General features: G+C 39.4%; 1 protein-coding gene across 2 annotated transcripts; it reads left to right on the forward strand.

Annotated features, from left to right (window-relative positions):
- The first annotated feature begins 640 nt into the window (after positions 1-640).
- LOC112565903 (serine/threonine-protein kinase LATS1-like) lies at positions 641-18,063 on the forward strand. 2 transcript variants are annotated; one of them, XM_025241777.1, is made up of 8 exons: positions 641-917; positions 1,701-2,618; positions 8,997-9,102; positions 10,274-10,527; positions 10,931-13,403; positions 16,487-16,660; positions 16,818-16,927; positions 17,295-18,063. In XM_025241777.1, the coding sequence occupies exons 2-8, from the start codon at positions 2,205-2,207 to the stop codon at positions 17,712-17,714; spliced, it is 3,951 nt and encodes a 1,316-aa protein (XP_025097562.1). In that variant the 5' UTR covers positions 641-917; positions 1,701-2,204; the 3' UTR covers positions 17,715-18,063. The 2 variants fall into 2 exon arrangements, with proteins under 2 accessions (XP_025097562.1, XP_025097564.1); XM_025241779.1 differs by lacking the exon at positions 641-917 and adding an exon at positions 1,170-1,316.
- Positions 18,064-24,229: the final 6,166 nt, after the last annotated feature.

Genomic DNA, 24,229 nt, shown 5'->3' on the forward strand with positions numbered 1-24,229 from the left:
TACGAGCAATGTCGAGCGTCACATTTTTCATCCACCTCACCTTACTTCCCCAACCATCACTTTCTTTCCTTTTTTTTTTTCTAAGCCATTCTCACAAGTATTTGCACTAAAAAGTAACTCTTTTAAAAGTCTATAAAACGAATCGCTTAACACACGTTCCTATGCTGTGAGTAAACTTCGGAGGGTTGAGGAGACATTTCATTCAGCGTTATGTCAATTTGAGGTCAGGTATTCAGGCGAGGTTTTAGTTCGCTCGCAAAATGTACTTGACGGCCGGAGGAAAACAAAAGTACTCGACAGAGAGTCCACCCCACCACCACACCACCAGCAACAACCAGTCCGTGACCCGCACGGTGCGGGATACCACGATGCCAGTGTTTGCCTGTTGACATGGATTTGACTGACTTTCGGCGTCGACAGTTCCGCGTCCTCCACTTGCCCCGACCTGGCGACACTGTTATGAATGGATAGACTACTAGCCTTCGGAGGTTGTTGTGCGTTGACGTAGCCACTATCAGCAGCACGAGGGGGAGAAATAAAATACACGATCACGTGATCACTCTGGAATGCCAGCTATGTCAAGGAGGCGTGGCTTGTGTCAATCACAGTTAAACTTGGAAAGCATGGATCCGACCACTTGTCCGCAGAGCAAGTGGGGATGTCAGCTTCTCATAATCCTCGCATTCTGTGATGCGGGGATTCTGAAAGGTAATTGATGATTTGAATTAAACTGAAATGAAAGGAAATTATTTTGAAGCAGCTAACGGGTTCTTTTATAATGTTGAAACCCACAAACAGAAATAAAATCTGCCGACTGGAATCTATGAGTCTACCACCCCTCGGTATGTCCAGTTAGACCAGTCCTTCGAGGCTTGAAGTGTGAGGAGTTTGTAGGGTTAATCTAAAGGGAATTTCAAGTAAGTACAATAAGTTTTACTTATGTTTTTTAAGTATCGATACATAATCTTGTAAATGGACCGATGAGGCAAGGGTAGACGTTATTTTCAGCATCCTGTCCGGCGCAAAAGTTAGCGAGACTGCAGCAGTCTGTTTTCAAAAGCAACATGGCGGAAGGCTAGACTTGCTTCTCTTGTTTATTGTATATCAGCCGAAATAAACTAAGCACGTTTGACTTTTAATGTGTTTTTTAATTGATTTATTTGTTTATATAACAGCTAGCAATAAGGGTGTTCATATCTCAGAATAGCGGGGAGGGGAGTATGCTGGCGACATAGTACGCTCAGTGAGAGGTGTCATTGCATGACGACTATGAGGTCATGGAAGCATCACGGAAAGATGGATTGACTGCAGGAAAGGTATGTAGTATGAGCAACATATTGTTAAAACCTGCACACATGATCACCGTGGGCCCTAATCTCACCCCCTCTCTTTGTTCCGCGGCCAGCTGTCAAGCGGGTTGAAGGGGAAGTGTAGACTTTCGGTGGATCAGCTTCCGTGTAATGACTGTGTGGAGTGGTTGTGTAATGTGTTGATAAGCGGGATCGACATGCCAAGCATTGCGGTGTGCAGGTAGCGGTAGCAAAAAGCCCTTTTACTGCCGCGCACCGACTTCCGAACTACGCAGTGCTGGGTATCGCCACGAAATCTTCTCAGCCATAATGTCGAACGTAGTCGAAATGCAGGTAGTGTCGAGGTCGCTTTTTTTTTAATTACTGTAATTGTTTTTCTTAATTTTGCAGACTAAGCGGAGGTCAGGGCACCGGCACCTAACTGCTGAACTGCTTGCAGACGACCTTCCTCGACAATCCAGCGTCGGAATGCAGGCAGTGGAGATAAAATTAGACTGGACCTAAGAGAAAGAGAGGAATACAGTGCAGGTGCCAGCGTCTAGGAGTTTCGACATTTCTTTCCCTTTGGATGCAAGATCAGAAATTGCCAACAAAAGTTCGAGTTCTTTGTGGAGTACTTTGCAGAGAATCCTAAAGAAGGTGGGGGAAAAAAAGAAAGAAGAGAAAATTGTGTTGTGGAGTACGTGGTTGTTGTCATCACTTTCAGTGGCACCATTTCATCAGTGTTATGACGATGATAATGATGATAATGATTTGACTCCATAAAGTGAATGTGCTTGTTTCTTTGTGGAGTAGCAGTATTTCATCTTGTGGGGTAGCACTCTCTGCTTATGTCTCTACTTGAGGAACCAGCGTTGTTTTCACCTGAGGCCTTAGTGAGGCTGCACTTCACCCATGAATCGCAGAGATCCAGACCATATGATACGCAAAGATCCTGATCGAGGGGGTGGTAGGCGTCCATTGCTGGCCACTTTTGTCGGCAACAATCGACAGATGCTGAATGAGATTCGGGATAACCTCAGCCATCTGCGGAGGAATGTTTTGGAGGGAGATGGGGAAGGAACAGGAGGGGGTGGGGTGCAGCCACTTAAAGGTGACCTGTCTCAGAGCACCCCTAATCTAGCAGACAAAGCAGCGGTTGCAGTTCCTTCTGGGCCCAAGAAAGGCTTGGAATACCACCATAAAACTCTTGCGGAGATTCGGGACTCCCTTCGACCATTCCAGACGGTCAACCGAGGGCAATCTGGAAACGAGAGTGAAACAAGCCGCCAAAAGATTCAGCAGATAATGGCGCTAGGAGTGGATGAGGTAAGCATTTTTACTTACCAAGAGCTCGAGTTCATGATTCCTCATATGTTCACATGTATATGCCTAGTTGATAAATGTGATGCATTTTTTGGTGGGGGGAGGTTGTCTAATTTTTATTTTTAGTGTCTTTTCCACCTACTGTCTTTTTTTCTATTCAGTTCCTCATTGTTTGATACAAATAGGCTTTTACTTTTTTTTCTAAGATGGAAGGTTTTGTTTGAATTAATTCATATTTAGTAAGACATACCTTTACCTTCAATTTGTTATAGTTTCATCAGATCCTACTGTAATGAACACTGCCAAAATATCCAAAAGTTTTTTATATATAAAAATACAAACACACACAGATACACAAATGATTCTTGTCTTGAATCCTCATTTCGTACAGATTAGAATTTTTTCACTTTTGATTGGTATAGTTGTTATCCTATCATCAGTTAAACTTTCTTGTGCTAGAAGAAAAGGGGGGGTGGACTATATCAAACAGATATTCAAATTAGTTTGCACTAATGTGCACAGAACATCATGATAAGTTTGAAGCTGTGTAAACCTGTGTTATTCAAAAGAAAGTAGTGGTGGTTTTTTTTTTAAAAAAAAAGTAGGATCAGGGCTAAATACTGATCATGTCAAGGGGAAAAGGGACCTTGACATAGATGTTGAATTAATAAGTGAGGTGTATGCAGCATGTCAAAGAAAAGAAAAGGCATCAGAAAGATGGCTGCAAAAGAATTGATGCAGTGTCTTTGTGTCCAGCCTTTTTATTGAGACAGTGTCACTATTCCCCATACCCACGCAAGCATAGTGATTATAATTCTAGTTGACCTTGTCATGAGCCATCAGATACTTTCTGACTGTATATACCATCAGTTATCAGCTCTCAGTAGCTCTGTAAATATCCATCACCATACAGTTAATGGCCATTGGTTTAACATAATGATTAGAGGATGCTGATAGTTTTTAGTGTTACAGTGCTGCAACTGAGACACTCCTGAACACTCTTTCTACCTATCCAGTAATACCCTAATTTCAAATACTTATTTAGTGCTGCCAAGTTGCTACAGGATATTAAATTCCTCCCTATATATATATAAGCTCCTAACTAGACTTCCATTTCCTTTTGTTGGTTGTAGCACTAACCACAACACTACTGAGCAGCTGACTAATGCAAATAGTATAAAGGTTTATATTGTTACAGTCAGGTAGGGGGAAAGGTTATATAAATCCGATTATTATTAATTATTATTATGATGATAAAAGGAAGTAAAACTTGAATAGCACAGTTCATTCATTCTTGGAAACTAGAGTTACACATGGATTTCAGCACAATTTTAAAATAAACATTTTAACGTGTGCTTCTTACTACAACAGGTGTATCACTAAATTTCATTTTATTTACAGTTGAAAATTATTCTAGCTCATTTCCTGTATCTGCAACAGACCCTTGTGTTTTGGGGTGATTTATACTATCAGTATTAAGATTCTGCATGTACAGATGATAAGGATTTTTTCCCACAGTTACAGCCATTAACAATTGACTGTTTTAAAAAGTGATTGCTGCAGAGGACAAGAGGCAGTCTGTTTTACTGCTGTTTTAGTGACACTGAAACAGAGTGCTGAGGCCTTGGCCTTCCAGGAATTGTGGGTCAGCTGCAGTGAGACCTACTAATCATGCAAACAATGTGTTGTTGTAGCCCACAGTTTTTATGTATAGCTTGCACAGAACTTTCGAAGTGGCCCTTGGTAGTGGTATCGTGTACTACTAGAAGTTAAAGGGCGTCAGTAACATTCTGTTGCTGAAAGTTGCAGGGAAAGCATGTCCAATAATTCATATCATCGGCAGCAAGTAGATCAGTGATTCATGCTGTATCAAATGAGCACTAGTGACAGCTTGAATCATTGAAGGTGTGGGAGTTTCCTAGTCCCTTTTCAGCCCCTCAGACTTCCTTTTATCCTATTGAGGTGTGCTAGTGCCCTAGTATTGGCAAGTGGAGCAGTATTTCTGAAACTTGTTGGGGTGGTAGGGAAATTCAGCACTCTGCATAAATTTTTCAAGCTGTACTAAACACGAACAAGAATGAAAAACAGTGGTTATTAGTCATGAGTTAATTTTTGAAGCAATGTTGCTGTTTGATTTTTACATGTAAATGAGAAGCTAAATCAGTGTTGTGTAAGCTTAATGATTATCGCTAAAGCTGACTTCAAGGTCTTTATTTTAACTATCCTGTATCAACAGCTGTTACCTTTAAATATCTACAAATCAGGTTTCTCATTTCTGTTTGTTATCACCATCAGTCTGCAGCCCATATACTGACCTAAAAATTGTGTGTGAGAGAGAGAGTGATAATAATAAATGCAAGATTCATATAGTACATTCTTACACTCATACAAAGACTGAACATACTTGAGACAAGAGAGAGAATGTGTGTTGGGAGGCCTTTTTTTTTTTTGTAAAACTAGAAGTATTGAGGTGTAAATTATTAAGGCTAGCATGAATGTTGTAGTGGAAGTGTTATTCTGGTTAGTCCAGGTAAAAAAGTGCTAATTAGCAACCAACCCTAGTTCACAACTAATTTTTGTATTTATGCTATGGTTGCTTGCTGTCTGATCTCATGTAGACTTCTCAGGCCCATCCCAACATCATGCTGTAACTGAACAAGGGAGTGCATCAGTCTCTAAGCAAATGGGTTAAACTGCCACGTAGCCAACTCAAAATCCTTTGGTGAAGAGTGCAGCTTCCCTGTTTGTCTTGCAAATGAATGGGCTCAGTAACTCTTGCCCATTCCCCTTTCAGCATTGCATATTTCCCTTTCTAAGCAACTCAGAAATAAAGCTTTTCATTAACTAAACAAGTTTTACCTTTTTTTTTTAAGAAAAGGAAACAGAAAAAAATGAAAATATTATTACTTTTCCTCTTTTGTGACTTGCCAGATACTAAATAAAGCACTTTATACTGTTGTATGTGTTTATTGTTGTGTTGCAGGAAATCTCTAGCAGAATTTAAGTTTCATAAAACACTTGAAAAAAATATTTGTGGCTAAATACCAGCATTATTTTTCTACGTTGATAACTGCAAAGTTCTTTATCAACTCAGCTGGAAAGGGCATGGTTACAATCAGTCAACAGCTAGCAAAATGCTGTCCTCCAGAACATACGAGTAAAATAACACAATTGTCTCTCCATTATTGCAGTAAACACTACTGTTTTCCCTCCCTCTCACTTCCTCACACCCGCTGGGTACAATTTGGTATTTCTCCTATTTATTGATTGGCTTGAAGCTAGCACTTAAGCTCCCTAACCCCCAAACACACACACAGAGACCAAAAATATGTGCTTTTAGAATAAACAGAATGATGAAAAAAGTAAACAGTCTGCAGTTGGTGAACAGTTGCAACTAATGTTTTGCATAGATGAACCAATTTTTGGCACTCATTGCAAGAAAGTAATATTGACTTCTCCAACTGTTGATGTTGCTGTCCTGATAGGCTATTAGTATTAACTGGCAGCTCATATTTCTGTGACATAATGTGTATCTATGTATACACATTGTGCTCATATTTTCCATACCCTGACTGGTTCCTGCACTCTTCTTTGAGTACTACTGTTGTTTTGATTATCCCTAACTGTATATGTGTGTAGTATATTCCTTTTCCTTGCCACATTGTAGTCTCACCTCCAGGATACTTCTCTGATCTTCTGCATCTTCCTGTCATTGTTTCCTTTATCGATGGTGTAAGGGTGAAGTGACTTTGTGAACATTTTAGTAATGTTCAGGAAGTTCATGCAGAGCCACTCAGGATCAGATTTCTGTAGAGGATTGAAACTTGAAAAAATGAAATGAATTCATTTTTCAGGTGATCTTCAGGTCCTTTACAATTCTTCAGCCAGTTTTACTTAATCATATGCCATTTAAGGAAATAAAAATTGTCACAGTTTTTTTTTTTAATTGGGTTGAGAGGGTGAGGCTTTCTGTGATCACAAGTTTTAGATTCATTAGACCTAGTGATTTCATCAGAGGTGCTGAGCTGGCAGTGTAAAATCTAGATATGGAATGTATGCTGTTTTTATGGCACTCCCATAGCTGATTTTTCATAGACTGGTAACAGAGCTACCCAGTCTAGTCCCTTTCTTGTGGTGGTAGTAGTGGGAGTGGGGAAGTTGGCTTTCAACTGCATCTATCCTACTTTTTATATCTGTGGTCATGCATGACTGAATTCAAGGAGAGAATGTCCTTAGCTTTTTTTTATGGACCAAATGTTTCATGGTAAAAATATTTCGTGGTACATGTATAACAAACCTCAATGTAGATGGGATAGGAGAGGTTAGAAGGAAGGCTAGGATTGTGGGAATGTGGAAGAGACTGTTCCCTACTGTCAGTACAGTTCAGTAAAGGCAGTGTACTTAGGAGAGAATGCACATCATTATGGTTATTTATCAAGTAATACCCATATGTGTTACAAATGTTCCTGGACAGTGTTAGGAAAGTGTATCTCTCAGCAGTGATTTTGGATATTGGAGTGTGATAGATAAGCGAGAATAACCAAAACACTTAAGCTTCTGCTTTAGGAAACATTTAGTTTCTGACAAATTGCATTAGTTATCATGACTACGAATTTGTTTTTCAGGATGTGCAGTAGCTTTTCCTCTGTCTTGGGTTTTTCACACTAACAGTTTCTTACATTTCCTTTTCACTGTGCAGGCTTTTTCCATGATAGGTTTCTTCCTTGAAACTTCCACAGACTAATTTTAGAATATGATTCAGTCTTTTGTGTGTCACTTACGGCTTAAGTGTTATGGGAAGATTATAGTTGAATAAATCAGCTAAAATTCTTGGTGACTAATTCTCCGGAGATAATGAGTTGCAGAGAGTGTTTATCTTTTTAACTGTCTAGAATTTTTATCTTCATTTGAGTTAAAGAAGTAAGAATAAACAGTAGCACGCCCTATAGAGCAGTTGCCTGCCACTGGCCATGAGGGCAGTTAACTATAAGTGGTTCGCTAACTCTGGGATACAACATGGAAGTCAGAACCTTGTTCTCTTCTCTTAGTGCATTTCATCTTCCCAAATAGATCAGGTACCCTTAAATGAGGAGGTGGGCAGGAGTTTCCTGGAGAGACTTGAAACAACACTTTCTGAACCCACTAACCACTAGGCCAAAGCACTTCTTGTAGCATAGGGTTACTGGAGTATTTCCTCTTTAATAAATTGTAAAATTCCAGAAGAGTTGTGAAGACTTTGTACTAGCGTAAAGTGTGTCTGTCTTTATTCTGTCAGTGTGTCTGTTGTATGAATGCATGTGTGTATGAATGTTAGTATACATGTTAATCTAGAACTGGCCTTTTTGTAGCTTTCATATTTGTGAAGCACTGAGCAAATTAGTAAAAGCGCTGTAAAGTGCTCATTATTGTTATTAAACTTTTAGACCAAAGTGTCTCTTCAGTGAGCCTTGGTAGTGAAACAGATGCTAAATAAATGAAATGTGCTGTCAGCAAAAATAAGTGATTTAATATTGTACTGTAGTCTGTATATATCATTTTGTTTTATTAAATTTTAAGACCACGAATGTTAATAATAATGTGACACAACTATACAGCACATTTTAAAATACTCAGAGGTGAGCTCATAGGTGGTTTACCATTATCAAATGCCATGTTATCAGTAATGTAGTAGTCACTAAGTTAATCTCTTAGGTTTCTTAGGCCTTGTGTTTATCAAGAGCATAACATTTTAGAGTTATGTTGATGGAATACTTATATAAACAAATTTTGAAAGAACTATAAATTTGATGTTTTCTAATTTCGAGTTAATTTTTGCAGGTTTTTAAATAGTAATTTTCATACCATCTAGAACAGGGGTGGGCAATTAATTTTCCCAAGGGGCCGCATGAGAAATTGGGATGGTATCAGAGGGCCGGACTAATATAGTTAACTCAGTTTTACCCAATACTGTATATATAGTATATATACTGGCGGGCGGGCCAGCGGGCGGGCCGGTCAGAGACAGGAGGTGGGCCGGATCCGGCCCGCGGGCCGGCGTTTGCCCAGGTCTGAGCTAGAAGCTACTTTCACTGCACACACACACATGAGTTAGTGTGTTAAGTATAACTGATAAAAATATGTTACACATACAGGCAGTAGTATCAGCACACAGAATTACAGTTGATATATTGCTATTGCCAAGTGATTAGATGGGATAAACATTTGATGCTTGACTTGTCTGTAGTAAATTCATAAAATTAGAAGTATATAGCATAAGTATATAGATTAAGTGTTTAATTTGTTTACAGATTTTAGTGTAAAGCTCCCTTTATTTTGTAAAATTTTCTTTTCTGTAGAGCTAGTAATCTGTTCATGCCTTCTTACCATTGACTTTTGTTTCAGGATATTGCCGATCAAGCCCTTCGTTTGTGCAGTAATGTTGATAATGCAGTGGCTCTTTTGTGTCGCATTATTGAGGGACGCAATGGGTCGAGCAAAGTGTCAGCCGGTGAGCATTTCTTCTTTTATCTTTTATCTTTTGACTGTATCAAAGAAAGGGGTTTTTGTTTTTGTTTTTGTTTTTGTTTTTTACTTAATACAGAAGCTTGGTTAGAGCTGCCTTGGTATGAAATGCTGCTTATAGAAGATGCCCCTTCCGACTGTAAATTCATAACTTATCTGCGATGTTATCCTGCCTTATCACTAGAAGTATTCATCTAGAATGCTATCAAAATAATGTCAGCAGCAGGCAAGTTGTTAAATTATTATTTTAATGTTCTCTGAATGTTCATTGCTGAAGAGCATTTCTTTTTAAACCCTATCTAAATTTTGACACTAACTGTTGTAGCAATGTTACCTCAGTCTGCTGGGGAGTATTTCCTCATGCACTGTTGTAATTTCAATTCTTAACATTGAGAAAATGCATTATCAAACCAGTTGAGAAGGATATTTATGGTTTTAACTATTTGGTGCAAAGTATCAGGTTTTATCCTGCATTATTATTTTTATTTTACATTGTTTCCCTTTAATTAATGAAGTAATCTTTCATAGAATGCAGGAGAAGCTGGTGTGTGTGTGGTTTAAATGTTTAAAATTAACAAAATTATCTATAAGATCATCACTGTTTATGCAATAAATCCAAGCATGATGATGAAATAGAGCTTACTTTTTACTGCCTTAGATCATCAGCTGATCATTTTTATGACAGTTCCTCCCATTCTCAGTACTTTACCATAGCTTCAAGTTCATGCAAGAGCAAATACCCAAAATGGATCATCCTAAAGCTACAATCTTAGCTGAGTCATTAAGTGTATTATGAGAATTAGTAGAGGATTGATCTAAACTAACCCACTATTTTGCCATCTGGTTTGAGAATTTCCAACTTAGGAAAAAAGTCAGCAGAAAAAGCATCAAGTTAACTTATGTTTGTGTGAGAGAGGGAGAGAGCACACTTCTGTTGTGAATCTGTAATCTTGCACCTGCTCATGAATAGGCAATAAATAAAGTGGGATTATAAAGCACTTTTTGGCAGTTTTGTTACTGGTATTGGCTTGCAGCATTAGAATCTTTTATTGTTGTGTTTTGTTGTTATTACTGTTCAACCGTAATCTGCTATTACATCTTTAAAGTCATGCTGTTATTCAGTTTTATTTGACATTTAAATAATATATTTTTAACAGGTCTTCCAAATTATCCAATTATTCGACGGCCAAGCATTGAAAGTAAATACGGACCTGCCAGTCCAGCAACCTCGGATAGTAACAGTGTGCGCTCAGACAGTCCCTCCCTCAGCAATGTTTCGAGCCGACAACTCAATGGCCATCAGACTCCTCCTCCAGTTCCACCTAGAGCACCTATAGCACCCATTCTGCCTGCCAGGGGCCAGACCCCTCCCCCTCTCACTACAATGCAAATGACCAGCGAAGGTCAGCAGGTGAGTCAGGAACAGGTTCAGCAAAGGAGCTAGTGTCCATCTTAGGAGAAAGAAGTGCAGGAGTCTAATTTTAACAGTACATTGATTAACATAAGACTGTATATGTGTAACACATGGATTCAGTCAGTTTTAAATGTCATGAGGTTCTTTTCCCAAATAGAGGAGTGAGATCCATGAATGTTTGCCTGCATGCATATGGCTGATTGTGCACCATTCAAAGGAACTTCCTGCCCTCTGATAAACTTTCAGCTTGATTCAGACTAAAAGAGAAAAGACTAAAATAAACATGTTTACAGTAAATGTTTTGGTAATAAGTTTTGGTCTTCAGTGTTTTTATTGTACCAGAAATTTACATTTTCAGTTAATACACAATAAAAGAATAAGTTGCATTTCAATTTGTTAGGTTGCAGATGTACCACCAGGGCATGTACAGCAGCTTATCAAACGCATGTCACCAGGACAACCAGCTGTTTTTCGTTCCAACCTTGTGCAGCCATCTCTGCAGACGGGCATTCCTCAAGCCCAGACCTCCCCTTCGCCAGTTGTTAGTGGGGTGGCCACTGGTGTTGCCATCAGTGGATCATCTCAGCCATGGGGTGTGGGCACAGTGACAGGAGTGAGCAGCCGTCAGGGACACAACCATGCAGCAGGCGTGATCAGTTCATCTCTTGCGCAGCAGCTGCAGAAAGGAATGGTCTTGAGCCACTCCTCTCCCACATCATCGCCTGGCAGCGGAAGCAGCAGCACATCTTCCACACCAGCTCCAAGTGGGCCGAGGGTTACCATCAACCTCTCCCATCCTCTTCCGCCTCCTTACAGCCAGACCGGAGCTGGCAGCAACACACCTTCCACAACAACCACCTTGCTTCATATATCCGGTGAGCAGTCTCACATGCTGGGTGCCCAGATGGCAGATTACCTTGCCATGACTTCATCTGACTCCCCTATCAGCCTCTCTACAACTTCCTCATCAGGAAATTCTGCAATGAGCGATGGGAGCATGGGAGCAGGGTCTTCATTGGGCATGCCCACTGGGATGATGGTACCTGGCCTCCCTGTGCATTCTACACGCCGACCCATGGGGTCAAGTCATGCACCCATCATCATGCAATCAGTCAAAAGCAAAGAGGTGCACAAACCTGTTCCTCAGACTGCCACAGCACCGCTGTCTTCTCCTCCTGCACTTTCAGTGCCCAGTTCAGCATCTCTTGTGCCATGCCAGCACAACTACATCTCCCAGGTGCAAGCGCAGGTTAACGTTAGTGCTGGCAGTGCGCATGTTTCTTCATCTACCCCTGCAGCAACCAGCAGTTCTGGGTCTGCAACCACCCACACACGCAATGTCCAGATCCAGATTACACGTCATCCACCTTATACCCACAACCACCAGCCCCACTTACAGACACACAATGGGGGCATCCATTATGCTTCAGAGCCCCTCCCTCCACAGGCTTCAACTGTGACAGGCCGCCCCACCATCCAGATTCACATTCCAGGTGGGAGTGGAGGAGGCATGTGTAGCGGGGTAGGTATTGGACATGGCTATGCACAGAATCATGTACATATTCACAACTTTGGTGGTGTCAACTATGACTTTTACCAGCGGACACCGTCCGACACAACATCCACACCACGCTCAGACTCTCCGGTGTCACGTACCACCAACCAGTCACCACTCAGTGTTCTGTCCACTACCTCTTCCCCCTCCACCAATTCGGATATCCCTGACAAACCTCCACCCCCTTACCCATTCAGCCTACATGGAGGACAACGTCAGCCACCCATCCCACCTCGTATTCCACTGCAGGTGAAACCGCCCCCGCCTCCTCCCCCTACCCAGCATGGCATTACAGTACATCTGCATTCCAAACCCCTTCCATCTTCTCTCCCTTCCTCTGCTGCACCTACTGCACCCCAGATGGTCAACACGTCCGCTGGTCAGCCTGTGATAGTATCGCAATCTCCTCTCCCTACACCCATGGTGGTTCCAGTCAATGGCCAAAATGGAAACATTGAGACAGCATCAGATCAGGGTGAAGACACCGATTCTGAAACAATATCTTCCTCCGAAGTTGGTGCCACAACAGTCCCTGAAAAGCATCGGTGTTTGTCACCCATGCCACAACGCAAGCCAGAAGCAAGGGAACGAGACAAGCTTAGGCGCGACACCAAAGTTCGGATATACTCTCCACAGGCCTTCAAGTTCTACATGGAGCAGCATGTGGAGAATGTTCTCAAGATCCACCAGCAGCGCATGCACCGCCGCATGCAGTTGGAGAACGAGATGGCTAAGGTGCACTTGTCAGAGGAAGCTGCTCGTCAGATGCGACGCATGTTGCACCAAAAGGAATCCAACTACATACGTCTCAAACGTGCCAAGATGGACAAAACCATGTTTGAAAAGCTTAAGACACTCGGAGTCGGGGCATTTGGAGAGGTTGCCTTGGTTCGCAAAAAGGATACAGGTATGCTATATGCCATGAAAACGCTTCGCAAGGCTGATGTGCTGAAAAGGAATCAAGTAGCACATGTGAAGGCTGAGCGAGATATTTTAGCCGAGGCAGATAACGAGTGGGTGGTAAAGCTGTACTACTCCTTCCAAGACCAACACAACCTCTACTTTGTCATGGACTATGTGCCAGGAGGGGATCTTATGGGTCTTCTCATCCGCTTGGAGATCCTTGAAGAGCCTCTGGCACAGTTCTACGTGGCAGAGCTGGTGCAGGCAATTGATTCTGTTCACCGCATGGGCTTTATTCATCGCGACATCAAACCAGACAATATACTTATCGACCGTGATGGCCACATCAAACTGACAGATTTTGGACTGTGCACGGGATTTCGCTGGACACACAATTCTAAATATTATCAACGAGGTGAGTACCTTGCTGCTTCGCTAGAATTGTTTTCTTTCAAGTTAAAAAATGATATAGATAAGCACACAATACATGTTTTTCCTATTGTAAAAATATTGCTAACAATTGACAGTCTATACCATTTGTTTTTGCTCTACTAAGTATATTTTTGCTACTAATTTGGTTCAGAAAATAGATCTCAGGATGCTAAAATTTCTTGGAGAGGTGGGTATCTTCTGTGGATCAAGGGAAAGCACTGGTAAATTGGCATCAATGTTCTTCAAAGCTTATGCAAAGATGTGATGTCAATTTCAATCAGAGTTGATTTTTTTTTTTTTTCAAATTGTAGTGTGTGGTCAAGTTATGTCGGCAATCCATTGGTGTAAATCAGCTACGGCTTTTGACTTAGTTGAGTTGTGTCCCTTGAGTCTGACAATTGCAGATGCTCCTTGCCTCTCATCTTAGGCAGGTCATGGTCATTGGCTCGGGTAAAGTGTTCCGCACCTCCTGAAAGTATAGGAAATGGCTTATAACTTAAAACTTCTCTTCTGCACAATGACTAAAAGTGTGGTTTGCACAAGCAGGCAGGAAATGCCGTTGAGTCATGCAGGATCAGTATACAACCTGATTTTTTAAAAGGCGTTTAGGTGATGATATTCTCTCTTACACCTTCTGAAGACTAAACTTAAGTATTATTGAAATGTACAAAAATGGCTGAAATAGCTTGTTACATGGAACATCTGGTCTAGTATAGACACAAAAATATCTCCGTTCACAAAAGTTAGAGAATTTCAAGATGACAGCCCAATACTGTTTTGCAGAATAAAGCTAGTACCATATGGTTATGTTTTAACACCTGTTTGTGCCGACTGCTTGCAAACTTTAGGATCCTGTTTTATAAACTGCCACAAATTAAATAATGTCTCTGGGATGTTGCACATATGTGTGTGCATTTCTGAGCATATATTGATTCGTCATTGCTTTGCCAACCCAGATTTTAAAACCAAACAGAATGCAAAAGCATATTGTGTTCTGAAGATCTCATTCATAGCACAAATTAATTAATTGAGCACAGGATCATTAGGAGAAAAATAGATCATGAGAAATAAAATAAAAATCCTTTGGCTTACCTGTTTAGAACTTGCCATGACAGAAGCATAGTGACGGATGTTGGTCTGGTGTATTTGCCAATCGTCTGCATTTTACATTACAGTTTGGTCGAACAAGCACGTCTGACTGACAATCCTCAGAAAATGTCAGTAGTTGAAAGCATATATTTAGGGAACATTGTTTTTTGTTTTAAATGCAGACAACTTCAGCTTTAATCATTTTTTAAATGTGTATATTTTGTGCATCACAGTAGTTGTAATAATAATACTGTCCCAAACTCAGTCGTACACAATCAGCGCAATGGATCAGTGTTAGAAGTAAGGAATATGTTGTAGGAGAACACAAAGGTTTCATATATCCAAATGGCTGCCACATGTTGTTAGATAAGGAAGGTCCTCTGTCAGCTTGGTGACCTGTTTGTCTTCCCATCTCCCTCAGGTCAGTCAACATAACCTGTCTCACTGGTCCTGTGGGTTGCTGGAGAGTCCTGTATAGTTTATTTTTTTCACAGGTCTTTCTCTGTGCACCTGGCATGCCTCTTTTAATGTGCTATGCACATCCAATTAGTTTTTTTATGCATTATTTTTGTTCATGTGCATGAGTTTGAAGACTATTTGGTTTGTGACTATTGCTCTTGTGATTTTTATGTTAACTATTACAGTCAAACTTCTATAAGTCGAAGCTTCAAGGGACTGATGAAAAAAAAATTGAGTTAATGGAAAGTTCAAGTTAAGGAAGTTCACATTGCCAAAATTCACATTGTTCACAAAAAGAACATTTTTCCTCTGTGGACTTATCTTTTTTTCTGCATATGCTCATGCATCATTGTTCCCAGCAAAAAAGTCTGTTATAGATGTCTGATGACAATTTCTCTTCATTTCTTTTAAAATAAACAAGTCAATGACAGCGAGTCCAAAATGTTCATGGGTACATCTTCGCACTACTCGATCAACGAACAACATCATTCAGTATGGTTCTTGCCTCCTTTAGGGTTGGAAGGAGTACATGATTTTACACTTTCCCACATATTTTCAAATGGTGTCAACATGCTGACCAGCGAGTTACAGAAGGTCGACTTACAGAAGTTCGACTGTTTAAGATTACAGTAAAATGTCTCTTTTAAGACTGTTGTCACTTTAACTTGTTCGTGCTTATTCTGCCATCATTACATTTAACTGAAATAATAGTTGTAGTTGAGATGAAGTTCATTGAGATGATTTGGTTTCTCAGACTGTATTTCAGAAGAATTTTATGCATTTAATTTAATGGCTTCAAGCCTTTAAGTAGTAATTGTCCTTTGTCAGTAAGACTGTTATGATATTGTGGAGGACAAGCAGCAAAAATTGTTTGGTGAAGTTTTATTGTGCATCTAGCAAATACCTGCCACAGGGGTCACCATAACACTAGATTAATGTAGCTCTGCTTACCCACGCTCAAGTTGGAGACCTGACATGACCGATTATTATCATTCTTTTGGTTGTGTGATATTATTACTTTTAAGATAAACTTATTTTATTGTGGTTTTCAGTAGCTATTATTATAATTATTAGCCATTCACCATGCCCCTCAGGACATTTTAACAAAACAATCTAGTATGTCAGGAGTAGTGAGCAGGGTTGACTTTTATAAAGGACTTTTTTTTAAGAGCAGTCAGAATTCTTGAAGGGGGGAATAGCCTTCGCCATTTCTTACCAAATACATGCGCACACATACATAAATCCCAAAACATTCATGTTGGTGAACCATTGTATAATCATCTCCTACCCATATATACCCTTATCCACACAAAAAAATAGGATATGAGGAGGAACACCCCCTGACTGTAAAACTAAAAATCATTCCCATGCCTTGAACTTAAAAAGCTGTTTTGTAGCATCCCATACCCTGAGAGTTGAGAGAGTCAAAAGGTGAAAACCGTACTGTACTTGTTTATTAAAGCAGCTAGTGCACGAAGTTTGAAAGGTCTGTTTCCAACATATTTTTATCTTGCATAGATGGAGCTCATGCACGACAGGATTCAATGGAGGTCAAATGTCAGCTAGATGAACAGTGCCAGTGCCACATACTCAAGCCTCTGGAGCGGCGGAAGAAACGCGAACAGAGATGTTTGGCTCATTCGTTGGTGGGAACTCCAAACTACATCGCACCTGAAGTCTTGATGCGTTCAGGTGAGAGAAGAGCCATCATAGGAACATGAAATATGTTGTGGTTTGTTGGAAATTTTCTTTTTGTAAACATTTTCTGGCTGTACTGGCTTTGTTATAGACATGTATAGCATGAAAGGGTTCATCAAGTACTGAACAAGGCGTTGGTATTGTATTGCAGCGGGCTACACATCCGTGTGTGATTGGTGGAGTGTAGGTGTCATCCTGTTTGAGATGTTGGTGGGACACCCACCTTTCTATGCCTCATCACCAGCGGAGACACAGTACAAGGTAACAAAGCATTTTATAGGGTGAATTTTTTCCCCCTTCAGAATTTTATTTTTCAGTATACCAAAAGGAAACAAAGTGTTTTGTTTTAAAAAAAATACTGTTTACATATTTTTAATTCATAATTTAAAAAATAAATAAAACCATTTGCGTTTGCTGTATATTTGTTGACATCAGATAAGTCATCTTAAAGTCAGTTATTAACTTGCAGAATTACACAGCAGCACATGCTGATAAAAAAGTTTAGGCTTAACTGTCATTAACTGTTTTTAAATTTTTGAATAATTAACAAAAGCTTGTGTTTAAAGCCATTAATTTTGTGGTTTGGGGTCTTTCCCCCATGTAAGTCTTTATGTGCATTGTGTTTCAGGTAATAAACTGGAAGGAAACACTTAAAATTCCTCGAGAGGCTAACCTTAGCCAAGCAGCAACAGACTTGATTCTAAGGTTATGCTGTGGTCCTGAGGAGCGACTTGGAGTCAATGGGGCAGCAGAAATCAAAGCACATCCATTTTTCGCTGGACTCAACATGGATGGGCTGAGGCGGCAAAAACCTCCTTATGTGCCTAACATTCGCTATGCAACAGACACATCAAATTTTGATCCTGTTGACCCAGGAAAGCTTCACAACGACTCTGAAGAGGGCAAGAAAATGGAAAAACTTGAAAATGGGAAGCATCCAGAGCATGCTTTCTTCGAGTTCACTTTTCGTCGATTCTTTGATGATGGAGGACACCCCTGTGCTAACGCTGCAGAAGAACCAGATTCAAACTCTCCTGTCTATGTCTGACAGCAAGCATTTGGATTTTTTTTTTTTTATTTCCAATCCCTCTTACCCACTCACTTTCTCTATCTAGTCTATCTTCAGCCAAACACTTGGTTAGACACAGCAGATGCTACTAGCGAGGTATAAAATTCTTTTGGCTCGTGTGCTGAAAGCTGTAGTACCCCACATCTTAACCCCATCCCACTCATCAACATCTCTGACAAAAATTTCAGAATGTCAAATGATTGTTACTGTTTAAACCAGGGATGCCCAACCTACAGCCCGCGGGCCATATCTGGCCCGCGACGCGGTGCCATCCGGCCCGCGAAACTTCTGCCCACATTGCAGGAAATCGGCATGTTAGTAATAAAAAGATTTAAAAAAAGAAAAAAAAGGGAAGAAGAAGTATTTATCCCCACGTAGGGGCGTTTCCCAATCTTTTTTTCGATGGACGAACATTTCGATTCAGTGCTCCGACTTGGTGTCTCTACGATGCAACCGGACATTCAGAAGTTGGTTTCGGGAAAAAAAACTTCAAATATCTCACTAATTACTACATAATTAATGGTAAGTACAACTTGTTTCTAATAAAAAAAAATGGTATCTGTTCCGCGACACGGCTGTCCGAAATGGATATGGCCAGCGACACGGCTGTCCGAAATGGATATGGCCCGCGACACAGCTGTCCAAAATGGATATGGCCCGCGACACGGCTGTCCGAAATGGATATGGCCCGCAGGCCGAAAAAGGTTGGGCATCACTGGTTTAAACAGTTGACTCTTTTCCTTGCACTAAACTGTCACCATTAGGACATTGACTTCTGTTTTAGGTTTCACTTTCACTTCAGACCCGTAAAACATCTGGCTTGCATCTTCCCTGGCCCCCATCGCTTCATTCAGAGAGAGTATATGTGCACATCTGTGTGTGTGTGTTTGTGTGTAATTATATTGGCAGTGGCCATGCGCATTGGCATGTGTCAGTCTGCTATCACACGTGTAAACACAGTACTTCTGTGATGGCATTTTCTGTACTGTTGTTCAGTGGAAGAATAGTTGCGAGTCGTTTGCCCACATCTCAGGCAGTGGGCATGGTTGGGATGTTTTGTTGCTGTGATCGACATTAGCATACCTGTCTCTTGCAGTTTTGTGTGTGTGTGCGCACTTGTGCACACACGCAAGTGTGCATGAGTGTTACTGCGGAAGTGTAGATATAAAAAAAACAGGCACTGAAGGAAAAAGAGTTTTGTGAGAAAATGCTTTTTGGAGTATGTTAACAAGAGAGCATTGTACATATATAAATCTGTAAGTATATCTGCAGAGTCCAACAGGAAAAGCTTCTGTGCTAATTATTAAAAATGTATTCATAGGTGCCGTCATAGCTAACCCCAAATCATTCCGTATTAAAGGTACGGACTCCCTTTGCGGTCTTCTGTCCTGCACACAAGAAATTGGATGTTTTCTGCTGTGGCACATGTTTATGGACTTCATACCATGCTCCAGTGAGCTCTCTTTATCTTCTTCTGTTCTTGACTGTAGAAAACATTTAAATATTCCACCAGCCTGCCGGAATATGACACTTTTCGTCTGGTACAGCTGATCTTGCACTCTTTCACTGAAAGATTACTAATCAAAATGGAGGACTAAAGGATTATAATTTAAATTCCATGATACTGAGAATTTTATAGAGCATACAAAACAATCACAAATGGAAAAATAATCACGAGGATTACTTTATAAAAAGCAGTTTATTATTGTTTACAAACAGTAAATATATTTTATACGTTTCATGGTATTAGGATGGGTTCTCTAGATATATGATCATGAACAGGAGGAGCTTATCAATGTTAGTATGAGGTGCAAAGAAATGAAAGCCTGGTCAAAACAATGCAATACATTGTACTGTGTGGGGTGTTTAATCAGTGACAAGCCTATCCTGGACAGAAATTTGCATTTTATGTTGTAAGGCAGATGTGTAAAGGGTGCCTATTTCAGCAACTCTTTGCAACAGTATTGATACAAATATACTCAGCCACAAACTTACCCTCGCATTGTTGCTTTCACACCCACATACATACATTATTTTTAACTTTAAGCTGCAAAATAGTCAGCCAAACAATATTTCTTGCAGTAATTGACATAAATCTTGGGGATAGCTTTTTTTTAGGCCTTTAAAGAGCCAAGATACAGCACTGAACACAACTATGACTTTCCTTCACAAATGTCAACAAATATAATACTGATCCAACATTCCTTATTGTATGGATGAATAAAAGCAAACAAAGTGAAGTCAATGGTTCTTTACTTATTCCCATTAACTAGAAGTCAGATCAGCTTTATTCCTTAAAGTTTTAGTTCAGTTACTGGCAGAAAAAAGGTCGCAGTATCAATGAACACTGCCAAGTTTTGTAATAAAAACTGAACATTTTTAATTGTGAAATTTTAAAGCAACCAGCGCTACAATTCACAGTGATAGGCAGACCACTTTGGCCCAAACTTAAAATCTTTGTAAAGGCAAATGCTGTTTAGAAAATATAAACCACAGCTCATATGGATTGTAATAATTTAAAACCTTTATCAAAAAAAATGTAACTAATATCTTGTCAAGTTGCATTTTTGAATCAAGTATCAATGCCAAGGAAAGAAATCCTACAGGTTCTGTTGACCTGAACTGGTTTGCATATTTTTCACACAAAAAAATTTTGTTTACAACCACTGATCGGGCATGCAATTTCTTCACAAAACAAAGCTTATGGCACTTGATGAAATTGTCTTTAAAAAATGGAAAATACTGCAGCACAAAATTAGGTTCTTGTAACACAAAACCTCACAAAAATATTGCATATTAACTGGCAGAAAACTATTTCAACTGCCTATTTATAAAGGAAATGCACAATATAAATGGCTCACTATAACGATATCCACTATTTTCTGAGTGTCAAGATAAAACTAAGCATTTCACAAATTACTTGCATTAAATCTGCATGAACAGCACTTATCCTTCTCTCCATAGAAATTATTCAGCCTTATTTAAACTTTAACAATGTTAACTATGTTCGGGTGGCTGCTGTTGCCATGGATCTCTATTAGTTCTCTGTAAGCAGTAGTCTGCCATGTGAAATGTCTCTCCAGAAACTGATGGCTGTAACAATGGTACAACTGATATCAAAGGTCTAGTGGGATGCAGTTGGGGGTTTTTTCCGGACAAGGTTGAGCTAGGTACAGAATATTCACCCTCTAACCCTGAGGGGAATAAATACCCTTCTGTTCCCAAGATACAGGACTACATTAAAGGTTCCAAAAACAGATATCAGATACACTGGATCCATGAATACATTTATGAATACTATGGTCAGTTTTAAAAACAAATGGGTAATTATGATCCCTTTATAACAGTTTTTAATTTGTATTTAAGTTTTTCATCTTTATTTCTCAAGTCACTAATGAACAGTTTTTCCTTTCACTCTAATATCCTTAATTTAGTTAACAGTCTGTTGTGTGGGCGCATCTAGTTAAAAAGGATTGCTGACAGTCAGCCTTACTTGCTGCCAACAGGTAACAATCTTTCTCATGTTGCTTACTAGCAAAAACAAGAATTTCTGCATGGTGGGAATGTGAAAAAGTAAATCCTGTGCCATTTTTTTTTTTTTTTAGCTATCAGTGAGATATTGAATGTCCAACCAGCTTCAAAGAAAAAAAAAAAAACCATGAGCCCCTTTACCAATACTGTTAAAGACAAACATCAATACTTCCATACACATTTGCAAACAACATAATGCCTCTCTTGTAGAAGGTGAAGCAGAACCAGTTCAATGATAAGCCAAGGCAGCACACCACAAAGATCTTGCGACTGAATGTTCACAGGTTCTGGACAGAATCTTTTAAAAAATTCATGCTACATTACAGCCACGTTCTTCCCCATCAGCTATTCACTGATTTAACAGTAGTCACAAATGAAATACTGGATCCAGTTTCATGTTTTTATAACTTTTCTTAATGATCAGAAGCAACTTTAAAGCTTTGGTATAACCGTGTCAAACTGCATGAAACAAAGCAGTAAACAGCTAAGGCTTGTACAAGTCTCATCTTGAGAAGAAGAGACAGTCCCAGCCATCATGCATTCTGGACAGGTCTATCAAGTTTTATATTATGGAGGTGCCCCTATCAAAACAGTATGTAAATATGTATTATAGCTTAAAGACGTGGGCGTCTAATCCCACGCTTGAAGGACATCTTGAATTTCTCTAAGCCGTAAAAGAGATAAAAAAATTAACAGCATTTTTCATGCAATGCCATAACTGAAAATAAAAGTATCCCAAACACAATCCAATCAGATCAGTTGTGTTTTCAACCTTATCTGAATTAAGCCACTCTAAAAAAAAAAGTGTTGGGAATTCCCTCCAGACACATGGAGAATTATGCAAGGCACTCAGTGTGATTCCTGTGTCTTAACGTATCTGGTTTGACCCATCTGATAACGATGCAAGAAAAGTGCAGAATATCAAGGTCACTACTTTTAAAAATCTATTTTCAATGTTTCACACTGCCTCTGAAATGGGTAACACTGACACCCTTAAAAACAATATTTTAATCCTAGTCAAAAGTCAATAACAAATCTTGAAAATGTTATAAAGACCCTGATAACAATCATAAAGATTTTCCTGCAAATGAAAATTCTATTGATTTATGTTCAAAACAGTTTTCCTAGAATGCATCTTTTAGGCCCACTTGGACAAATCTGTAACAGTTGAAAATGGCCAAGAATACCTCCAATGTTGAAGACCATCTATGTTTAAAGGCACAAGGTGATGACGGAGGGATTTTCACACAAAAAGAAGCCATTTTATGATCTATTTCACATTTGAGTGGTATCTCATTCTTTGTTTTAAAAAATGGAATATTCTTCAGTAATGATGAAGACATGTTTAAACCAAAGAGTAACCATGAATTTAGCTACTGAAGGTTGATCCTGGTGATGATGGTGTAGCTAAGCTGGCCTAAAGTAAGAATGGACCAGTTAATATAAACACGCAAAATAAAAAAAGCATCTGTTATGCATTGCACTGCAGTTTTTCCATCCAGCTGACTGCAATAAAAATCTTGATGACCATATAAAGTCAGTAGGTGGGTGGGGAACAGCTTTGTGTTTAGTCTTTCCTAAGACCTCTGGGACCATAGTTATAAAAGAGAATTTCGTTTCTCCAGGACAAAATAAGGAACTAAAGCATCTTTAGTTACTAAGTGATGCTCAGACCCTGCAGACATTTTTCTTTACCTCAGGATATCTTTGTCACTGCTTTCTAACCATAGCCCCAGGAGTAAAACATCTGCAGGGTCTGGACACAACTTTGCAAGACTGGAAAAAAGACACTTGTCCTGGACTTGCCCTTGCTTGGTAACTATGAATCCCAAAGTGTCCTGGCCAGTATATATGTAATTCATTTTCCACACTATAATACAACATTTAAAAATTTAAAAAAATAAAACTTTTGTCATGGGTTCATTCAAATCTTAATATTCCCAGAAACCAATGCTTATTTCTTCACTATTCTGCATATGACAACAAAATAAAACTTCTGCATCTCCCCTACTGCAGAAATTAAAGTCTTGCAAAAGTTCATATATCCAAGTACTAGCACATGTACATGCACAGGCACTCGCACTCGGTGGCAGGCCAGAGGCATCAAGCACTAAAAATGTTTTTCCTGATTTCTCTTACTTACACAATGTTTTGTGAGGGTTTTATAACAATCTTGGATCTATCAATGCCCTCGACACAAGTAAAAAATGTTCCTACTGTTAGAACAATGTTCAAAGGGACCAAAGTCTAGTCCATTACAGTATCTAATTTACAAGTTCCTGCACCATATTTAACTAGACAGCACCAATAATCACTGGCAAAATGTTGGAGAACAAAATCATTTGAACCATGGACATCTATTTGTTGTGTTTTAGACAAATTGTTATTCACCCCACTCTCAAAAAATACTAACAATTCCACTTTTTTACATCTCTATCCTGCACAGAAAAAAATGCTAATTAGCATCAACAGCAGTAAAATAATAAAAACTTGAGGTTTATTAAATCTTTTGTACATTTTTATGCATAAACACTAGTTTTCTGCAGAAAACTCTAAATAGGGATGTGTCATAAACTGTGACACAAATGGGATGCATTTTTTACAGATAAATGCCATTTCGTTTGGAAATTTTTGTGTTTGAAATACCTGCACAAAGTAAACACATTTTAAACCATTAGAGACAAATATTTACTGCCTTTCTCTTTTAGTCATGTACTAATCTGTAACATGCAGGCAGGCACACATACACACACAAAGAGGCTTTTAACCTACTACAGCTTACCAAGGCACTGTATAAACTTCTTTCAGTCTTTCAGCAAAAACAAAAATTCTCTCTTCTTGTGCCTCTGTATCCAATGAATAAATGTTACTCCTTAGGTAATACATCACTTTGAGGGACATGCTCCAAAGATATTGTGTACAGAGTTCCTTCTTAAGTAGATTTTAAAGCACCACATAAAACT

The sequence above is a fragment of the Pomacea canaliculata genome, linkage group LG6, assembly GCF_003073045.1.
Source record: "Pomacea canaliculata isolate SZHN2017 linkage group LG6, ASM307304v1, whole genome shotgun sequence".
Classification (NCBI taxonomy): domain Eukaryota; kingdom Metazoa; phylum Mollusca; class Gastropoda; order Architaenioglossa; family Ampullariidae; genus Pomacea; species Pomacea canaliculata.